Genomic DNA, 18,875 nt, shown 5'->3' on the forward strand with positions numbered 1-18,875 from the left:
TTTCGTTGCGTCTCGTCTCGTTTTCCTCACGTGATTAAAAAGCCAAAGTCAAAGTAGCTTTAATGTCAATTTCTTCACGTGTCAAACATACAAAGGAATCGAGAGGACGTTTACTCTCCCACGGTGAAACAGATAGTGTGCACAGGCACAACAGACAAGACAAGACATATCCTAACACTAAGCAAAACATTCAATTCAATTCCACATATATAGGACATTTACAAATGCTAAAAGATAGCCAATAAAATAAAATATAAAATAAAATATGCAGTGTAGGAATCTACTATGTATGACTATGTATAAAGGTTCGTTGACGACGATATTTAGTTATCATTTTCGTTGACGAAAGCAACACTAGTGGGCAGCAGCTCTGGTCCAGGCACCCGTCCTCCAAGACTCCCAACAAGGTGACCCCTGGAGGAGGGTTTGGGCCGAGAGCAGAGGGGAGAGAACAACCTGCTCATATTCACTGTTGTGTTCTCCCTGCGCTCATATCCACCAACATGAAATGGAGAGAGAGGGCTGGGCTTAGCTCAGGAGGTGGAGCGGGTTGACTTGTAACCGGAAGGTTGCTGGTTCGATCCCCGGCTCCTCCCCCTGGCTGTGTGGAGGTGTCCCTGAGCGAGACGCCCTCACCCTGACTGCTCCTGACCCGCTGTGTGAAACGTTGTAAGTCGCTTTGGATAAAAGCGTCTGCTAAATGCCCAAATAAACCTGAATTTTGTCAATTGTAAAACACGTTCTGGTGCCTCTCCTGGAACCGTCACCTTATCGTGGTGGAGAGGTTTGCGTGTCCCTGTGAACCTGAGGGCTGTGTTGTCTGGAGCCATGTGCTCCTGGTAGGGTCTCCCATGGCAGAGTGGTCTCAGGTGAGGGGCCAGACTAAGAATGGTTCAGAAGACCCCATGAATACATCAAAAAGAGGAGGAGAGACCCTGCCCGGAGGAAGCCCGGGGCCCCCGTCTGGAGCCAGGCCCAGACGAGGGGCTCGCCGGCGAGCGCCTGGTGGCCGGGTTTGCCACGGAGCCCGGCCGGGCACAGCCCGAACAAGCTACGTGGCACCCCCCCCCTCTTCGCCCTGTGGGCCCACCACCTGCAGGGAGACCCGCTGGGGTCGGGTGCGCTGCCACATGGGTGGCAGTGAAAGGCAGGGGTCCCGACGGACCAGACCCGAGCGGCAGAAGCTGGTTCTGGGGACGTGGAACGTTACCTCACTGTGGGGAAAGGAACCGGAGCTTGTGAGGGAGGTGGAGCGCTACCAGTTAGATCTGGTGGGGCTCACCTCTACGCACAGTCTCAGCTCTGGTACCGTACTCCTGGATAGGGGTTGGACTCTATTCTTCTCTGGAGTTGCCCAGGGCGTGAGGCGCCGGGCGGGTGTGGGGATACTCATAAACCCCCGGCTGAGTGCCGCGGTGTTGGAGTGTACCCCGGTGGATGAGAGGGTCGCCTCCCTACGCCTAATGGTGGTGGGGGGGAAAACTCTGACTGTTGTTTGTGCATATGCACCGAACAGCAGTTCAGAGTACTCGGCCTTCTTGGAGACCCTGAATGGAGTCCTGTATGGGGCTCCGGTAGGGGACTCCGTAGTTCTGCTGGGAGACTTCAACGCCCACGTGGGCAACGATGGAGACACCTGGAGAGGCGTGGTGGGGAGGAACGGCCTCCCTGATCTAAACCCGAGTGGTCGTTTGTTACTGGACTTCTGTGCTAGCCATGGATTGTCCATAACGAACACCATGTTCGAACATAAGGGTGCTCATAAGTGTACCTGGTACCAGAGTACCCTAGGCCGAAGATCGATGATCGATTTCGTGATCGTGTCATCTGATCTGAGGCCGTATGTTTTGGACACTCGGGTGAAGAGAGGGGCGGAACTGTCAACCGACCACCATCTGGTGGTGAGTTGGATCAGGGAATGGGGGAAGAGTCTGGACAGACCTGGTAAGCCCAAACGGGTAGTGCGGGTGAATTGGGAACGTCTGGAGGAGGCTCCCGTCCTAGAGATCTTCAACTCACACCTCCGGCGGAGTTTTTCTAGCATCCCTGTGGAGGTTGGGGGCATTGAGCCAGAGTGGGCAGTGTTCAAAGCCTCCATTGCTGAAGCTGCGGTGGTGAGCTGTGGCCTCAGGGTCTTAGGTTCCCCAAGGGGCGGTAACCCTCGGACACCGTGGTGGACACCGGTGGTCAGGGAAGCCGTCCGACTGAAGAAGGAGGCCTTCCGGGGTATGTTATCCCGGAGGACTCCTGACGCAGTTGCAGGGTACCGGCAGGCTCGAAGGGCTGCAGCCGCTGCCGTGTCGGAGGCTAAGCAGCGGGTGTGGGAGAAGTTCGGAGAGGACATGGAGAAGGACTTTCGGTCGGCACCAAAGTGTTTCTGGAAGACCATCCGACACCTCAGAAGGGGGAAACGGGGAAACATCCAAGCTGTGTACAGTAAGGGTGGGACTCTGTTGACCTCGACTGAGGAGGTAGTCGAACGTTGGAAGGAACACTTTGAGGAACTCCTGAATCCGACTAACACGTCCTCTATGTTGGAGGCAGAGCTCGAGGTTGATGGTGGTTCATCGTCAATTTCCCTGGGGGAAGTCACTGAGGTAGTTAAACATCTCCGCAGTGGCAAAGCCCCAGGGATTGATGAGATCCAGCCAGAAATGCTAAAGGCTCTGGGTGTTGAGGGGCTGTCTTGGCTGACACGCCTATTCAACAGTGTGTGCCAATTACCGGGGTATCACACTTCTCAGCCTCCCTGGGAAAGTCTACTCTAAGGTGCTGGAAAGGAGGGTTCGGCCGATTGTCGAACCTCAGATTGAAGAGGAACAATGCGGTTTCCGCCCTGGACGTGGAACTACGGATCAGCTCTTCACTCTCGCAAGGATCCTGGAGGGGGCCTGGGAGTATGCCCATCCGGTCCACATGTGTTTTGTGGATTTGGAGAAGGCATATGACCGGGTCCCCCGGGAGAAACTGTGGGAGGTGCTGCGGGAGTACGGGGTAAGGGGTTCATTCCTCAGGGCCATCCAATCTCTGTACTCCCAAAGCGAGACCTGTGTCCGCGTTCTCGGCAGCCAATCAGTTCCGTTCCCGGTGGGTGTTGGCCTCCGCCAGGGCTGCGCCTTGTCACCAATCCTGTTTGTGATATTCATGGACAGGATATCGAGGCGTAGTCGTGGTGGGGAGGGGTTGCAGTTCGGTGATCTGAGGATCGCATCACTGCTCTTTGCAGATGATGTGGTCCTAATGGCATCATCGGCCTGTGACCTTCAGCACTCACTGGATCGGCTGGCTGCCGAGTGTGAAGCGGCTGGGATGAAGATCAGCACCACTAAATCTGAGGCCATGACTCTTAGCAGGAAACCGGTGGATTGCCCTCTCCGGGTAGGAAATGAGTCCTTAGCCCAAGTGAAGGAGTTTAAGTACCTCGGGGTCTTGTTCGCGAGTGAGGGTACGATGGAGCGTGAGATTGGCCGGAGAATCGGAGCAGCGGGGGCGGTATTGCGTTCGCTGTACCGCACTGTTGTGACGAAAAGAGAGCTGAGCCGCAAGGCAAAGCTCTCGATCTACCGGTCGATCTTCGTTCCTACCCTCACCTATGGTCATGAGGGGTGGGTGATGACCGAAAGGACGAGATCGCGGATACAAGCGGCCGAGATGAGTTTTCTCAGGAGGGTGGCTGGCTTCTCCCTTAGGGATAGGGTGAGAAGTTCAGTCATCCGGGAGGAACTCGGATTAGAGCCGCTGCTCCTTTGCTTAGAAAGGAGTCAGTTGAGGTGGTTCGGGCATCTGGTAAGGATGCCCACTGGACGCCTCCCTTGGGAGGTGTTCCAGGCACGACCAGTGGGGAGGAGACCCCGGGGAAGACCCAGGACTAGGTGGAGAGATTATATCTCAACACTGGCCTGGGAACGCCTCGGGATCCCCCCGTCAGAGCTGGTCAATGTGGCCCGGGAAAGGGAAGTCTGGGGCCCCCTGCTTGAGCTGCTGCCCCCGCGACCCGACCCCGGATAAGCGGACGACGATGAGGATGAGGATGAGGGTTCTGGTGTCTACCGCTATGTAGGGCTGGGCGATTAATCGAATAATGATTTCGATTTTAGCGTGAAACAGTCACCGAACTAATATAATCGAGTTGAAATGATTTATTTATTGATTTTTATTTATTTAAAAAATAATAATAATCTTTCTTTACAGAAATTTCAGAACAGCTGGATTCATATCTGGACATTATTTTCTATTTGACCATTTTGTGTATTTTTCTAAGGGGAAATTTCAAAGTTCTCATTTACAAAGTGTTTTTTTTTTCGGAGAGAAATTATGAATAAAATTTATTCATAACGAAATCGTGATTATTCACACGATTATTTTTGAGTTTGAAAACATGATGCATTTAATGCATTATTCACACGATTATTTTTGAATATTTTTTTCAAAAATAATCGTGTGAATAATCGCGATTTCGTTATGAATCGCGATTATTCACACGATCATTTTTATAAAAAATAATCGTGTGAATAATCTAATAAGTGAATAATTTATAAAAATAATCACACGATTATTTTTATAAAAAATAATCGTGTGAATAATCGCGATTTCAATATTGACCAAAAATAATCGTGATGATTGATTTTTTTTTCCCATAATCGAGCAGCGCTCCTGCTATGTCCGGGTTACCCGTCTGCCTGGTGGAGACTAACCAGGGTCCCTCCCGGGTCTCCTCTGTTACCCCCCCCAGTACCCGGTCCTGTTCTCCAGACTCCCCATCCGTCACCGCTCCGGGGTCCTGCTGTACGGGGCCCCCGGCACGGGCAAGACCCTGCTGGCGGGGGCCGCCGCCCGGGACAGCGGCATGAACTTCATCAGCATCAAGGTACCCCCCCCCCCCCCCCCCGCCCTCCCGCCCCTGCCCGCCTGGGGAGGGCCCCTCACCCTGCCCCCCCCCCCCCCCCACGGGCCCCTGGGGCCCCTGGAGGAACCTTCCCCCCCAGGTTCCTCCAGGGGCCCCAGGGGCCTGTGGGGGGGGGCAGGGTTAGAAAACCTGAGGCCAGCATAATGCGGGACAATCCCGCACACATTTCACTTTGTTGTCTGAAAGAAATTCTGCTGAAAGTCTGATTTAAAAACGCGACGGTGTGAATTCGGGGGTCTGTTGACTTCACTTGACGAACCATCTTCCGATTTCGGTGGTGCATCTGTACCTTTGTACTATCTTTGATCTGGCGACAAACACACAGGAAGGAATTTAATGAAGAGAATCCCTTAAATTAGTGTTAGGGCCCAAATGTAAGACTAATTAAGCTCTTAAGGGGGGAATTCCACCCCATTCTGAAAGAGGAAATTGAAGCCCTGGTTCTCTAAAAGAATGTTGCACAGTGGCTTGAATTTAAATGTTAATATGCTTGCGTGTAAATATGTCTGTTTTCTAAATGGAAAGATACATTTCTAAGTCTAATATTTCTCCTATTTGGACGGAGAAACATGCAACTCATTTATAATCAATTATTTTCGTGGTTGGGCTTAAAGTTTAAAGCTGATCTCCAGAGAGGAGCGTCTCCCTGGAGGAGGTTTGAGTCTGTTGGGCCGAGCTGGTTGTAAACCGAGGACACTGACACACGGCTTTTTGGTTTTATCCCTCTCTCTACTACTCTACTCTACTACTACTACTACTAGGGCCCAGAGCTGCTCAGCAAGTACATTGGTGCCAGCGAGCAGGGGGTCCGTGAGGTGTTCCAGCGGTGAGTCAGCCCCCCCCCCCACCCCCCTCCGTCCTTACAGAGGCCCCTCCACTGCCACCTCTTGATTATAAATGACTCCTAATAATATTTAGAATAATAATGATGAATTCGGTGTGTGAACGGGTGAATGTCAGTCAACACTGTGAAGCGCTTTGGATAAAAGCGCTTTATATAAATGAGGACCATATATTCATAGGAATGGACAAAGCGCTTCACAAAGAACCTAGCTCAAACCGACGAAACAGAACACAGGACAGAAGACGAACGTGCGAACGGGAAGAGTCCCACTGAAACAACACGCAGCAGGTGTTGACCCGGGTGTGTTCCCCCTCCCTCCGTCCGTCCTGCAGGGCCCAGGCCGCCGCGCCCTGCATCCTCTTCTTCGACGAGTTCGACTCCCTGGCCCCCCGGCGCGGCCACGACAGCACGGGGGTGACGGACCGCGTGGTCAACCAGCTCCTCACGCAGCTGGACGGGGTGGAGGGCCTGCAGGGTGGGCGCCCGCCGTCACACCGCCGTCACCCCCCCCCCCCCCACCACACCCATAACATACACCTTCTACACACTGTGGTCCTGGTGCAGGGTGGGCGCCCGCCGTCACACCCCCCCCACCCCCCCCCCCCCCACCCATAACATACACCTTCTACACAGTGTGGTCCTGGTGCAGGGTGGGGCCCGCCGTCACACCCCCCCCACCCCCCCCACCCATAACATACACCTTCTACACAGTGTTGTTGTGCAAGTTCACACTTCCCATGAACTAAGTTCAAAGTTCAGTTCATGCAAAAGAAAATGAATAAATTCACGTTCATAGTTTCACACCGGTTCAGTTTTGAACTAGTTCATGTTCAGTTCATTAACAGTTTTTTTTAGAAACCAAAGAAAAACTGTGGGAGTGAGTATTCTGTGCTTATCTTTTAAAATGAATCCTCTCCATTACCCGCTGCCCATCACTACAATCTCAGATTGTTGTGGATATTATTTGTACACCTGTTTCATTCATCACAACTAAGGCAGTAACTCTATCTAATAAACACGTCATCTGGACCTAAGCATCAATTCAGAACGTCACAATATCTGAACTAGTTCAAGTTCAAGTTCTTTAGTAAAAAATATGTTACGTTCAGTTCAAAGTTCATAGAGAACTTGTTCAATGAACTAGTTCTTTTGAACTAGTTCATGCACAACACTGCCTTCCTCACGGTGTGGTCCTGTTGCTGAAAGGATTCTATGATTTTTATGCTCATTTTGATAATAACTTTTATTATCAATATATATTATATAAATATTATATTTTTTTTTTTTGGGTCAAATGCTACCTATTTGCAATAACAAATACAGCTTATGGCTTCAGAAAGGCCAATAATAACGGTCTCGAGTGATAACTCGTGCGTCACGTTATGCGTACACACAATGAGCATTATTATTCATGAAGTGCTTTGTAAAGTTGTTTTCCACGTGCTTTTGGAACGGGCAGTGTTATGAAAGGTCATATAAAACAGGTTGCAGCCAGGGACAGGGGAAGGTGACTTTGGCCACTTAAGCCCAATCTGGCAGCTCATACACAACCCTGTGGACGCCTAAAGACCTGTCGCCTTTAGTTTACTGGACTTCACACCGCCACCCCCCTCCAAGGACACGTCTTGAAAACCGTGTGTGTGTGTGTGTGTGTGTGTGTGCATGTGTTGTTATTAGGAGTATATGTGCTTGCGGCCAGCAGTCGTCCAGACATGATTGACCCTGCCCTGCTCAGACCCGGGCGTCTGGACAAGTCCCTGTACTGCCGCCCCCCTGACGTGGTGAGTCCAGCGCCCCCGCCTGCCTCAGCGGCCCTCAGTAGCCCTCAGTGGCCCTCGGTAGCCCTCAGTAGCCCTCGGTGGCCCTAAGTAGCCCTAAGTAGCCCTCGGTAGCCCTCGGTAGCCCTCAGTGGCCCTCAGTGGCCCTCGGTAGCCCTCAGTGGCCCTCAGCGGCCCTCGGTAGCCCTCAGTGGCCCTCAGCAGCCCTCGGTAGCCCTCGGTGGCCCTAAGTAGCCCTAAGTAGCCCTCAGTAGCCCTAAGTAGCCCTAAGTAGCCCTCAGTAGCCCTAAGTAGCCCTCAGTAGCCCTAAGTAGCCCTAAGTAGCCCTCAGTAGCCCTAAGTAGCCCTCAGTAGCCCTAAGTAGCCCTAAGTAGCCCTCGGTAGCCCTCGGTAGCCCTCAGTAGCCCTAAGTAGCCCTAAGTAGCCCTCAGTAGCCCTAAGTAGCCCTAAGTAGCCCTCGGTAGCCCTCAGTAGCCCTAAGTAGCCCTAAGTAGCCCTCAGTAGCCCTAAGTAGCCCTAAGTAGCCCTAAGTAGCCCTCGGTAGCCCTCAGCAGCCCTCGGTAGCCCTAAGTAGCCCTCGGTAGCCCTCGGTAGCCCTCGGTAGCCCTCGGTAGCCCCCGGTAGCCCTAAGTAGCCCTAAGTAGCCCTCAGTGGCCCTAAGTAGCCCTAAGTAGCCCTCAGTAGCCCTAAGTAGCCCTAAGTAGCCCTCGGTAGCCCTCAGTAGCCCTAAGTAGCCCTAAGTAGCCCTCAGTAGCCCTAAGTAGCCCTAAGTAGCCCTAAGTAGCCCTCGGTAGCCCTCAGCAGCCCTCGGTAGCCCTAAGCAGCCCTCGGTAGCCCTAAGTAGCCCTCGGTAGCCCTCGGTAGCCCTCGGTAGCCCTCGGTAGCCCCCGGTAGCCCTAAGTAGCCCTCAGCAGCCCTCGGTAGCCCTAAGTAGCCCTCGGTAGCCCTAAGTAGCCCTAAGTAGCCCTCGGTAGCCCCCAGTAGCCCCCAGTGGCCCTCAGCGGCCCTCAGTGGCCCTCGGTAGCCCTCAGTAGCCCTAAGTAGCCCTCGGTAGCCCTCGGTAGCCCTCGGTAGCCCCCAGTGGCCCTCGGTAGCCCTCGGTAGCCCTCGGTAGCCCTCGGTAGCCCTAAGTAGCCCTCGGTAGCCCTCGGTAGCCCTCGGTAGCCCTAAGTAGCCCTCGGTAGCCCTCGGTAGCCCCCAGTGGCCCTCAGCGGCCCTCAGTGGCCCTCGGTAGCCCTCGGTAGCCCACCACACGGCCTTCATCTGCTCTTTAGTCACTGAGCCGAGCTGAAGCGACAGCGGCTCCAGATAGATCTTGTCTTTGTGGAGCCGGAGGGGCGAGGCGTCGTGTTCTACCAGGATGACCACCGACCGTAATGTTTACAACAACTGTGCGTTGAAATGCCATCCCTATAAAGATAGTTTGTCACGTAAGGTCTCATAGTGTCTACACGTAGATTTACCGCGTTGATGTTTTTCGGAATTCCTGAACAGTAATTGAACAGTGTTTCATCAACACATGTTGACTGTGAGCAGACATTCACCTCCTTTGAACAGTTTTCTTTCTTGGTTGGAAAGGTCCTAATTTATTGCTGATCCTCAATGTTGTCTTTTTCATTAGTTAGTTAGTGAGTGATTTTCTGCCTTATTTCCTTATCTGCATGCATCTTCTATGTCATTAAGTATTTTTTTACTGAATCCGTTTTTTGCAATTAAGATTACCTTTTAAACCTTTATTAAGAAAGATTATATTTGAGCAAAACATTCATGTTTTTTTTTCAAGAAACAAAATTTAAAAAACAACATAAAAAAACAACAACATTCTTTAAAAACAATCCCAACTAAGATAAGATAAGATAATCCTTCATCAGTCCCACAGTGGGGAGATGTGCAGCGTTGCATCAGCAAAGAGCAGAGACCATAGTGCAAATAAATGAATAAAGACGACAGTAGTGCAAAATGCAATAAGACAGATACACAGATATTACACATCAGGGCTGTGTGTACAAAGTGTCCTGATTAAAGCTGTTGTTGTTGCTGCTGTGGCCCCCAGGAGGAGCGCGTGGAGATCCTGCGGGCCCTCAGCGGGGGCCTGGCACTGGCCCCTGACGTGGACCTGCGGCAGCTGGCCGAGGGCACCCATCTCTTCACCGGGGCCGACCTCAAGGCCCTGCTGTACAACGCCCAGCTGGAGGCCCTCCACGGCGGGGCCCCCCAGCCCCCCCCTGCACTGCAGGTCAGTACCCTCCACGCTGGGGGCCCCCCCGCGCTGCAGGTCAGTACCGCGCTGCAGGTCAGTACCCTCCACGCTGGGGGCCCCTCCGCGCTGCAGGTCAGTACCCTCCACGCTGGGGTCCCCCCCACTGCAGGTCAGTACCCTCCACGCTGGGGGCCCCCCCCGCGCTGCAGGTCAGTACCGCGCTGCAGGTCAGTACCCTCCACGCTGGGGGCCCCTCCGCGCTGCAGGTCAGTACCCTCCACACTGGGGGCCCCCCCGCCCTGCCGTCAGTACCCTCCACGCTGGGGGCCCCCCCGCTGCAGGTCAGTACCCTCCACGGCGGGGGCCCCCCCGCCCTGCCGTCAGTACCGTGCATGCTGATGGCGATGACGTCATCGTCAACGCCGTGTGACAGTGACGGGTGCGTGATGACGGATCACACCGGAGGAACGTATTCTGGGTCACAGCGACTGACGGAGGATTATTGTTTGTATTTTCCCGATCCATCTCAACTTCTTTATCTTGAAGCAACTGTAGGCAATTTCATTTTAAATGGCTTTTTTTTTTTTTGACATATTTGTATAGATATACCTAGATATAGATTATATAGATATACCTGCCAGTGTTTATTACCTCTTCGGTCAAACGCTCTTACCGAAAAAGTAAAAGGCCGGTATCAATAAGTCTGTCCAATCATTAATTCAGACTTAATGAAATGATCGGTGGGCTGACCTGTCTGTCTGTCTACCGACCTACCGACTGGCTACCACTCTGCCCGTGCACTCTCCCCGTGCACTCTCCCCGTGCACTCTGCCCGTGCACTCTGCCTGTGCACTCTGCCCGTGCACTCTGCCCGTGCACTCTCCCGTGCACTCTGCCCGTGCACTCTCCCCGTGCACTCTCCCCGTGCGCTCTCCCCGTGCACTCTGCCCGTGCACTCTGCCCGTGCACTCTGCCCGTGCATTCTTCCCATGCACTCTGCCTCGCACTCTTCTCGTGCACTCTTCTTGTGCACTCTGCCCGTGCGCTCTCCCCGTGCGCTCTCCCCGTGCACTCTGCCCGTGCACTCTGCCCGTGCACTCTGCCCGTGCACTCTCCTGTGCACTCTCCCCGTGCACTCTCCTGTGCACTCTCCCCGTGCACTCTCCCCGTGCACTCTCCCCGTGCACTCTCCCCGTGCACTCTCCCGTGCACTCTCCCCGTGCACTCTCCCGTGCACTCTCCCCGTGCACTCTGCCCGTGCACTCTGCCTGTGCACTCTGCCCGTGCACTCTCCTGTGCACTCTCCCTGTGAATTCTGCCCGTGCACTCTCCCGTGCACTCCACTCTGCCCGTGCTCTCATTCCACATGACTGGAGGTTTCCTCGAGGCGAGGCAGGCCCGGTGCTCAGGCTAGGAGCTGGTCACGTGTTCAGAGGGGGAGGGAAGGGGGGGGGGGGGGGGGGCGTTCGGTTGAAGCCTTTCAAAGGACTTCGCTCTGCCCTAGCTTTAACTCTGTGATCTCAACTTCACAGGATGGGTTGGATTTCATGCATGATTGCCCAAGTCTTCCTGTACCTCTGACCTGTAAAGGCAGCACACTTTGACCAAAGTCACCTGTACCTCTGACCTGTAAAGGAAGCATACTTTGACCAAAGTCACCTGTACCTCTGACCTGTAAAGGAAGCATACTTTGACCAAAGTCACCTGTACCTCTGACCTGTAAAGGCAGCACACTTTGACCAAAGTCACCTGTACCTCTGACCTGTAAAGGAAGCACACTTTGACCAAAGTCACCTGTACCTCTGACCTGTAAAGGCAGCACACTTTGACCAAAGTCACCTGTACCTCTGACCTGTAAAGGCAGCACACTTTGACCAAAGTCACCTGTACCTCTGACCTGTAAAGGCAGCACACTTTGACCAAAGTCACCTGTACCTCTGACCTGTAAAGGCAGCACACTTTGACCTCAGTTGTAGAATCTGCAAGGCAACGTGTCCTCCACATTGGAGACATTTAAACGTTGGTCGATTGTTTAGAAAGTATACATGATAGAGACAAGTATAACCATTGTATATTAGTGAACAAGGACACGTGAGGAAGGGTCTTGATTCTGATTCTGACTGATTTGACCAGTAGGCCCCTCGGAGTCAACAGTGCCAGCGGTGATGATGTCATCACTCATGAGATCGCTCTGCTGCTGTCTCTGTGCGTCAGTGTGTCGTTTGGCGCGGCACCAAAGGGCCGTGGTTAGGTTAGGGTCAAACCAGGTTCTGTCCCGTCCACTCTGAGGCCGACGCCAAAAATAGAAAATAAGTGACAACTTGAACTCGGTAAATCGCCTGCTGTGGGAACTTTGACTTCAAGGTCACCACTGGTGCAGGGACGCGAGGGTGTGTGGGAGCTGATTGTCTGAGTTTGTTAGGGAGAGACGGTCTTGACGGACGTGTTGTTAATGACGACGGGCTCCAGTGCTACGATTTGTTGTCTGAAGCTTTGTGCGTGTAATCGTTTCTCTACACTCTTCACTGCTACGTCGTCCTTGGAGCGTTAATCTCCTCCTCCCTTGCTCCTCTTTAACACTGACGAGCGTTATAACTCAAACGCTGTTCCTCCAGTGGTGGATGGGATCAGTCAACGACAGTCGGTCCAAACAAATGATTCATGTTACACAGAACTTGTGAAGCACTAATCGCGTCACCTTGATTCAGAGCTCCTGGTCGACCCTTAAGCAGTTATCCAGCAGTAACAGGGTTGCTGTATCCAACTGAGCAGAACATTTCACCCAGAGGGACCTGTCGTGAGGGAACAGGCTTGGGGTTGCCTGAAGCGGTCCTCGTGGAGAGCAGTAACTTCGGATCCCGTCAGCTGTTGTGTCTGACGGGCGACGTACATCCTCATTAGCTTTGACATCTGTTTGAAGTTGAAGTTGTTTGTTGCCAAGAGGAAACCCCTACAAAATACACGTTATCGAAATCATGACCGGCGCACAGAAGACCTCACGACGGTCTGCGTTATCGGTTCATGATTACCCGGCTAAACATTACCCCAGAGGACGACGACCTAGCGGACGATAGCCGAAGGTTCCCGGGAGTTGAACCTCCCTCCCCCCCCCCCCCCCCCCCGCTGCCGCCTGCGTTACGACAGCCCCCCAGCGTTACGACAGCCCCCCCACCTGTCACTGACAGGTGGGGGGGCTGTCGTAACGCTGGGGGGCTGTCGTAACACTGGGGGGCTGTCGTAACACTGGGGGGCTGTCGTAACTCTGGGGGGCTGTCGTAACGCTGGGGGGCTGTCGTAACGCTGGGGGGCTGTCGTAACGCTGGGGGGCTGTCGTAACGCTGGGGGGCTGTCGTAACACAGGGGGGCTGTCGTAACTCTGGGGGGCTGTCGTAACACTGGGGGGCTGTCGTAACGCTGGGGGGCTGTCGTAACGCTGGGGGGCTGTCGTAACGCTGGGGGGCTGTCATAACGCTGGGGGGCTGTCGTAACTCTGGGGGGCTGTCGTAACACTGGGGGGCTGTCGTAACACTGGGGGGCTACGACACGGGGCTACGACTGGGGGGCTGTCGTAACGCTGGGGGGCTGTCGTAACGCTGGGGGGCTGTCGTAACGCTGTAGTAACGCAGCGGGTCTCTCCTCCCCTCCCCACCAGGAGGCGCCGGCGTGCGGCTCGGACAGCGACGGCAGCCTCTCCTCCTCCATGATCTTCCTGAACAACAACAACAGCAGCAGCAGCAGCAGCAGCAGCAGCAGCAGCGGCGACGCGGCGTCGGAGGACGGCTCTGCGGGCGAGTCGGCGGCGGCGGCGGCGGCGCTGGCCCTGGACCAGTCCCTGGTGCTCCTGGAGCACAGCCAGCTGCCGGCGGCCGCCACCCGGCCCCAGAGGGGCGACAGCAGCGCCTGGAGGCTGTACTTCGGCAGCTCCTACGAGTCGGAGCTGGGCCACGCCTCTCCGTCGGCGCCGGTGAGACGCCGCCTTAGACCCTCTGAGCCAATCAGAAGCCAGAAACACCCCGTCTCACCAGAGATGGTGCTGTGGATTCCCCTCCTTTGGTCTTGATGCTCCTCCGCCCCCCCCCCCCCCCCCCCCACCCTCCAGAACTCGTAATTATATTATAATTATATTATAATATAATTACGAGTAATTTATTAATTATATCAACTCAACAAGACGAGTCGGAGCTCTGCTTTCTGAATCAAGAATCGGCATTGTTGTCATAGCAACATGGAGCGTCTCTACCCGATTTCAGCGGCACAAGCTACAAAATAGGCGGTATTTAACACATAATAAGACTGTAACGACATGCCTATAGGTAACAGTATACGGTGCTATGTGTACGACTTCTTCATTTGGTTACAAACAAAAACACAAGTGCTTAAAATAGTAGAAAACCACAATGTTTACTTACGTGATGCTCGGAGTAGCCATCTTTGTTACTGAACTCGGGGTCCTCTGAGTTCAGACGAGTTGACGAGTCGTTTTTCCGACCTCGGGGGCGTGCTATTTGCAACTTCCGGTTCGTAACTCGGAAATTCCGACTCGCTCGAGATCGAGTCGGGTGGACAAATAGAAGGCACCATTAGAACCTCTGAGCCAATCAGAAGCCAGAAGCCCCGTCTCACAAGAGATGGTGCTGTGGATTCCCCTCCTTTGGTCTTGATGCTCCTTCCCCCCCCCCACTCCAGAACTCCCTGGGGTGTGTGTCGGGCCCCGGGTCCACCACCCAGGAGTCCAGCGTGGGGCTGCTGGCCCGGGAGTCGTCTGAGGCCGGCGGTGGCGGGGGCCCCCTCCCCCCGGTCTGCATGCCCACCCTGCGGGCCGGCTACCAGGAGCCACGCCCCGACGAGCTGCAGCGCCTCCTGCTGGACGTCAGCGCGGTGAAGAGCAGCTACAGGACGGCCAACGTCGTGAGTGTGGGCGTAGAGGTAGAGGTGATGGGCGGGCCGTGGTGGAGACACGGCGGGGGGGGGGAAGGGGAGGAGTGGAGGGCGTGGCCATTGACCTGAGGCCACATAAAGGTCCCATGGCATGACAATTTCACTTTATGAGGTTTTCTAACATTAATATGAGTTCCCCTAGCCTGCCCGTGGTCCCCCAGTAGCTAAAGATTGCGTGAGGTGTAAAACGAGCACTAGGTATCCTGCTCCGCCTTTGGAAAAAATGAAAGCTCAAACATGTCGATTTGGGATCTGGCCCCATATGTCGTCATATGGGGACCAGGTTACCTCCCCTTTCTCTGCTTGGCCCGCCCAGAGAATTTGGCCCGCCAATGAGACAATGAGCTAGGACCGTGTGAGCGCCACATGTGTGTGTGTGTGTGTGAATACACACACTGTAACGCATGTGTTCTTTGTTATTTGGATAACCGTTCTGCTGTTGGTGTTATGGCGCATAACACGCAACACAATAACGCAAGCTTGCATAAAGCTCCCATTTGGTGTAAAGACCAGACTGCGTCGGGTTCTGTGAGGTCTCTGGTATTTCCCCAACGAGAGTCGTAGTGGGGGTTATCTCGGCCATGGTTGAGAAGGAATTGGGAACCAGCGACATGGAGGAGAAAAGGATTGTTGCCCGGGATTGTCCACCAGAGCCCCGCTGCCCGTTGCCCGTTTCTCCTCCATTTCGCGGTTCAGTCTGTACTTAATATTGAAGTGGAAGAACCAGAGGCGTCTGAGAACCCGACGCAGTCGTTTGAGATTCACAATATCATCCGGAGGCGCAAACAGCTTTTGACCATGATAATATATATTATATTATATAGACATCTAAATATAATATGATATTATTTAGATCTAGAGCTCCAGGACTCCCGCCGGAGCACCCGGAGTGTTCAGTGTTCCACTGTAAACACTAGCGCATGGTACCGTGGCTGCAAGCTGCTCAGGGCCACACCCCCACCCTCCACCTCGACCCGCCTCTAAAAACGACACGTTTGTGGAGAGCTCATCGTGGGCGTGGCTCGTAGTGGCTGTAACTCTGCACCAAGGCTGGATCTCTTGAACGTCTTCAAGTACTGCATTAGGGGCCCACTGACGGCTATATTAAAGCATCCATAAAGTAGCATGCCATGGGGCCTTTAAGACCGTAACGCAAATAATGTGCAGATAAGAACAACCAGTTTGGAGAGCGATCACCCAAACGGTATTCCTGAGTCCGTCGTGGTCTTCCCGCTTGCCGTGCAGGAGGAGTGCGTGGGCAGCCGCGCGGCGTCGGCGGCGTCCAGCCTGCTGCTGAGCCAGGCCCATCTCACCTCCGCCCTGGCCCAGACCAGACCCTCCCTGGGCGCCCAGGACTGGCAGCGCTTCAGCAGCCTGTGAGTGCTCTGAGTGCCCCCCCACACCCGCTGCCCCGCTGCCCCGCTACCCTACAGCCCCACTGCCCTACAGCCCCCTGCTGTCACCCCCTACTGTCACCCCCTACTGTCACCCCCTACTGTCACCCCCCCCTACTGTCACCCCCTACTGTCACCCCCTACTGTCACCCCCCCCTACTGTCACCCCTTACTGTCACCCCCCCCCCCACTGTCACCCCCTACTGTCACCCCCTACTGTCACCCCCCCCTACTGTCACCCCTTACTGTCACCCCCCCCCTACTGTCACCCCCTACTGTCACCCCCTACTGTCACCCCCCCCTACTGTCACCCCCCCCCCTACTGTCACCCCCTACTGTCACCCCCCCCTACTGTCACCCCCCCCTACTGTCACCCCCCCCCCTACTGTCACCCCCCCCCCCTACTGTCACCCCCTACTGTCACCCCCCCCCCCCCACTGTCACCCCCCCCCCCCCTACTGTCACCCCCTACTGTCACCCCCTACTGTCACCCCCCCCCCCCTACTGTCACCCCCTGCTGTCACCCCCTACTGTCACCCCCCCCTACTGTCACCCCCCCCCCCTACTGTCACCCCCTACTGTCACCCCCCCCTACTGTCACCCCTTACTGTCACCCCCCCCCTACTGTCACCCCCTACTGTCACCCCCCCCTACTGTCACCCCCCCCTACTGTCACCCCCCCCCCTACTGTCACCCCCCCCCCCTACTGTCACCCCCTACTGTCACCCCCCCCCCCCACTGTCACCCCCCCCCCTACTGTCACCCCCTACTGTCACCCCCTACTGTCACCCCCCCCCCCCCTACTGTCACCCCCTACTGTCACCCCCCCCTACTGTCACCCCCCCCTACTGTCACCCCCCCCCCCCTACTGTCACCCCCTACTGTCACCCCCCCCCCCCCACTGTCACCCCCCCCCCTACTGTCACCCCCTACTGTCACCCCTTACTGTCACCCCCCCCCCCTACTGTCACCCCCTGCTGTCACCCCCTACTGTCACCCCCCCCCTACTGTCACCCCCCCCCCCTACTGTCACCCCCTACTGTCACCCCCTACTGTCACCCCCCCCTACTGTCACCCCTTACTGTCACCCCCCCCCCTACTGTCACCCCCCCCCTACTGTCACCCCCCCCTACTGTCACCCCTTACTGTCACCCCCCCCCCTACTGTCACCCCCTACTGTCACCCCCCCCTACTGTCTATATGCGAAAAACGATTAATCATCATTTAACTGTTGAATTATTCAGCGGGCAAGTTCAGTGGTGCACCGAGTATTATACGCAGTATCATACGCAGTATCATATGCAGTATCATACGCAGTATTGTACGCAGTATTGTACGCAGTATCATACGCAGTATCATACGCAGTGCCGATGCTGTCTGTTTTTAATGCATTGACACAAAGCCACCCTCGGTGAGTTCCACGTCCCTGGAGTCAACACGCCCGTGAAGAAGAAATGTCGTTTTCATTCTGCTGCCACAAAAAATAACCGAGGAAATGGGATTTGACCCGGCGACGTGTGTTTCCTTGTCTCCTCAGGTACGAAGCGTTCGGTAACCCGGGGGGACACGGCGCCCGCAGCCTGGGTCTGTTCAAACCCGGACAGCGGGTCACACTGGCCTGACCGGACCCCCCAGGTCCTCCTCCACCGCACCACCGCACCTCATTCTGAGTGCTGGGATTTGAGGGAAATGCAAATCTGGCTGCGTTTTTTTAAATTAACTTAATTAGTAAACATGTGAGTTAATTGGAATGATTCCGTTCCCGCGCGGCGTCAGCGCTGTGACTAATAATGTAAATATGTATCATATCAGAGGATGGCTTGTGTGTAATTAAGAGTAAGTGCTGGAGATGATTGAAGGACTTTAATAAATGAATTGATTATTCACTTCCATCGTCTGGGGTTTTTTCTCCTCCAGTCGTGACTTCTCCAAAGTCTCTTAAAGGATTTGAAAATATATTATTTTATCAGTCCCTTATCTGCTTATATGATCTTTTAAAGTACAATTCTGTTTTCAAATGACCACCGACAGTGTAATCCATGTCATTCATGTAGCCCTATAACATATTATCCAACATATCACATGAAGGCATTGCTATTCATGTGCGGCCGGTGTGTTTGCTCGAGGACGCCTCCCGCTACAGGACTGCAGCGTTGGAGTTTGAACCAAGAACCTTTCATGGGGTCAGTAAACACTGTCACACCTGGCCTATCCTGTCCTTGGTTATAGATCATCCACAGACTGGTCTATAAGGCAACGCTGTACCAAAGATAAGACGGTAGAATGTTTTGAAAGTCTGCTGCTTTGATCTCAGCGGAATACAGAAGAGATGACAGATCCTATAGTCACAGCAGCTGGCAAGGTGGCAGTTGGTCTAACGGTGCGTCTGATCTGATCTGATGTCTGTGTGTCCTTGGAGTTAACAACGGGTTCTCCAAACCTCCAGTAGAATTGGATTCTTTCAGCTTCATGTTTTAAGTTTGTTGCCTCTGATGCCTTCTAACTCTTCCGAAGACTTGAAACCAGTCAAAAGTTTGAGAGGGAAATCTCCAAGGACACGTTGAGAGGTGGAAGCTCTGACTCCAGATTGCAGCAGCAGGTCTCTGCTGTTTCCTGTCCCCTGGTTCCTGGGAGATGTCTTTCTCGACAGTATTTTTATTTTACTTAATGCGCTTTTGCTGTCATCCCTCACTGAAAACGACATTGGTAAATATAGACGCCCAGGCCCCTGGACCTGGCTCGCTCATCCCTATTTCAGTGTGTGTGCTCGGGTTAAACCGAGCTTTCACTGGACATGAAAGTCCTCTCTGCACAC

The 18,875-nt window shown here is 54.2% G+C and overlaps 1 protein-coding gene across 1 annotated transcript; it reads left to right on the forward strand.

The window, feature by feature from the left end:
- Nucleotides 1-4,018: 4,018 nt before the first annotated feature.
- Nucleotides 4,019-17,949, forward strand: LOC311365263 (peroxisomal ATPase PEX1-like; the record flags this gene model as incomplete). The annotated part of the gene is made up of 10 exons (XM_084484786.1): nucleotides 4,019-4,036; nucleotides 4,733-4,867; nucleotides 5,668-5,732; nucleotides 6,083-6,225; nucleotides 7,428-7,531; nucleotides 9,582-9,764; nucleotides 13,381-13,692; nucleotides 14,415-14,636; nucleotides 15,912-16,042; nucleotides 17,598-17,949. 10 exons carry the CDS (start codon nucleotides 4,019-4,021, stop codon nucleotides 17,680-17,682), a joined length of 1,398 nt encoding a protein of 465 aa, XP_084340912.1. The 3' UTR covers nucleotides 17,683-17,949.
- Between the last annotated feature and the right edge of the window lie 926 nt (nucleotides 17,950-18,875).

Source organism: Micromesistius poutassou (genome assembly GCF_964030765.1).
Source record: "Micromesistius poutassou genome assembly, chromosome: 20".
In the NCBI taxonomy this organism is placed as follows: domain Eukaryota; kingdom Metazoa; phylum Chordata; class Actinopteri; order Gadiformes; family Gadidae; genus Micromesistius; species Micromesistius poutassou.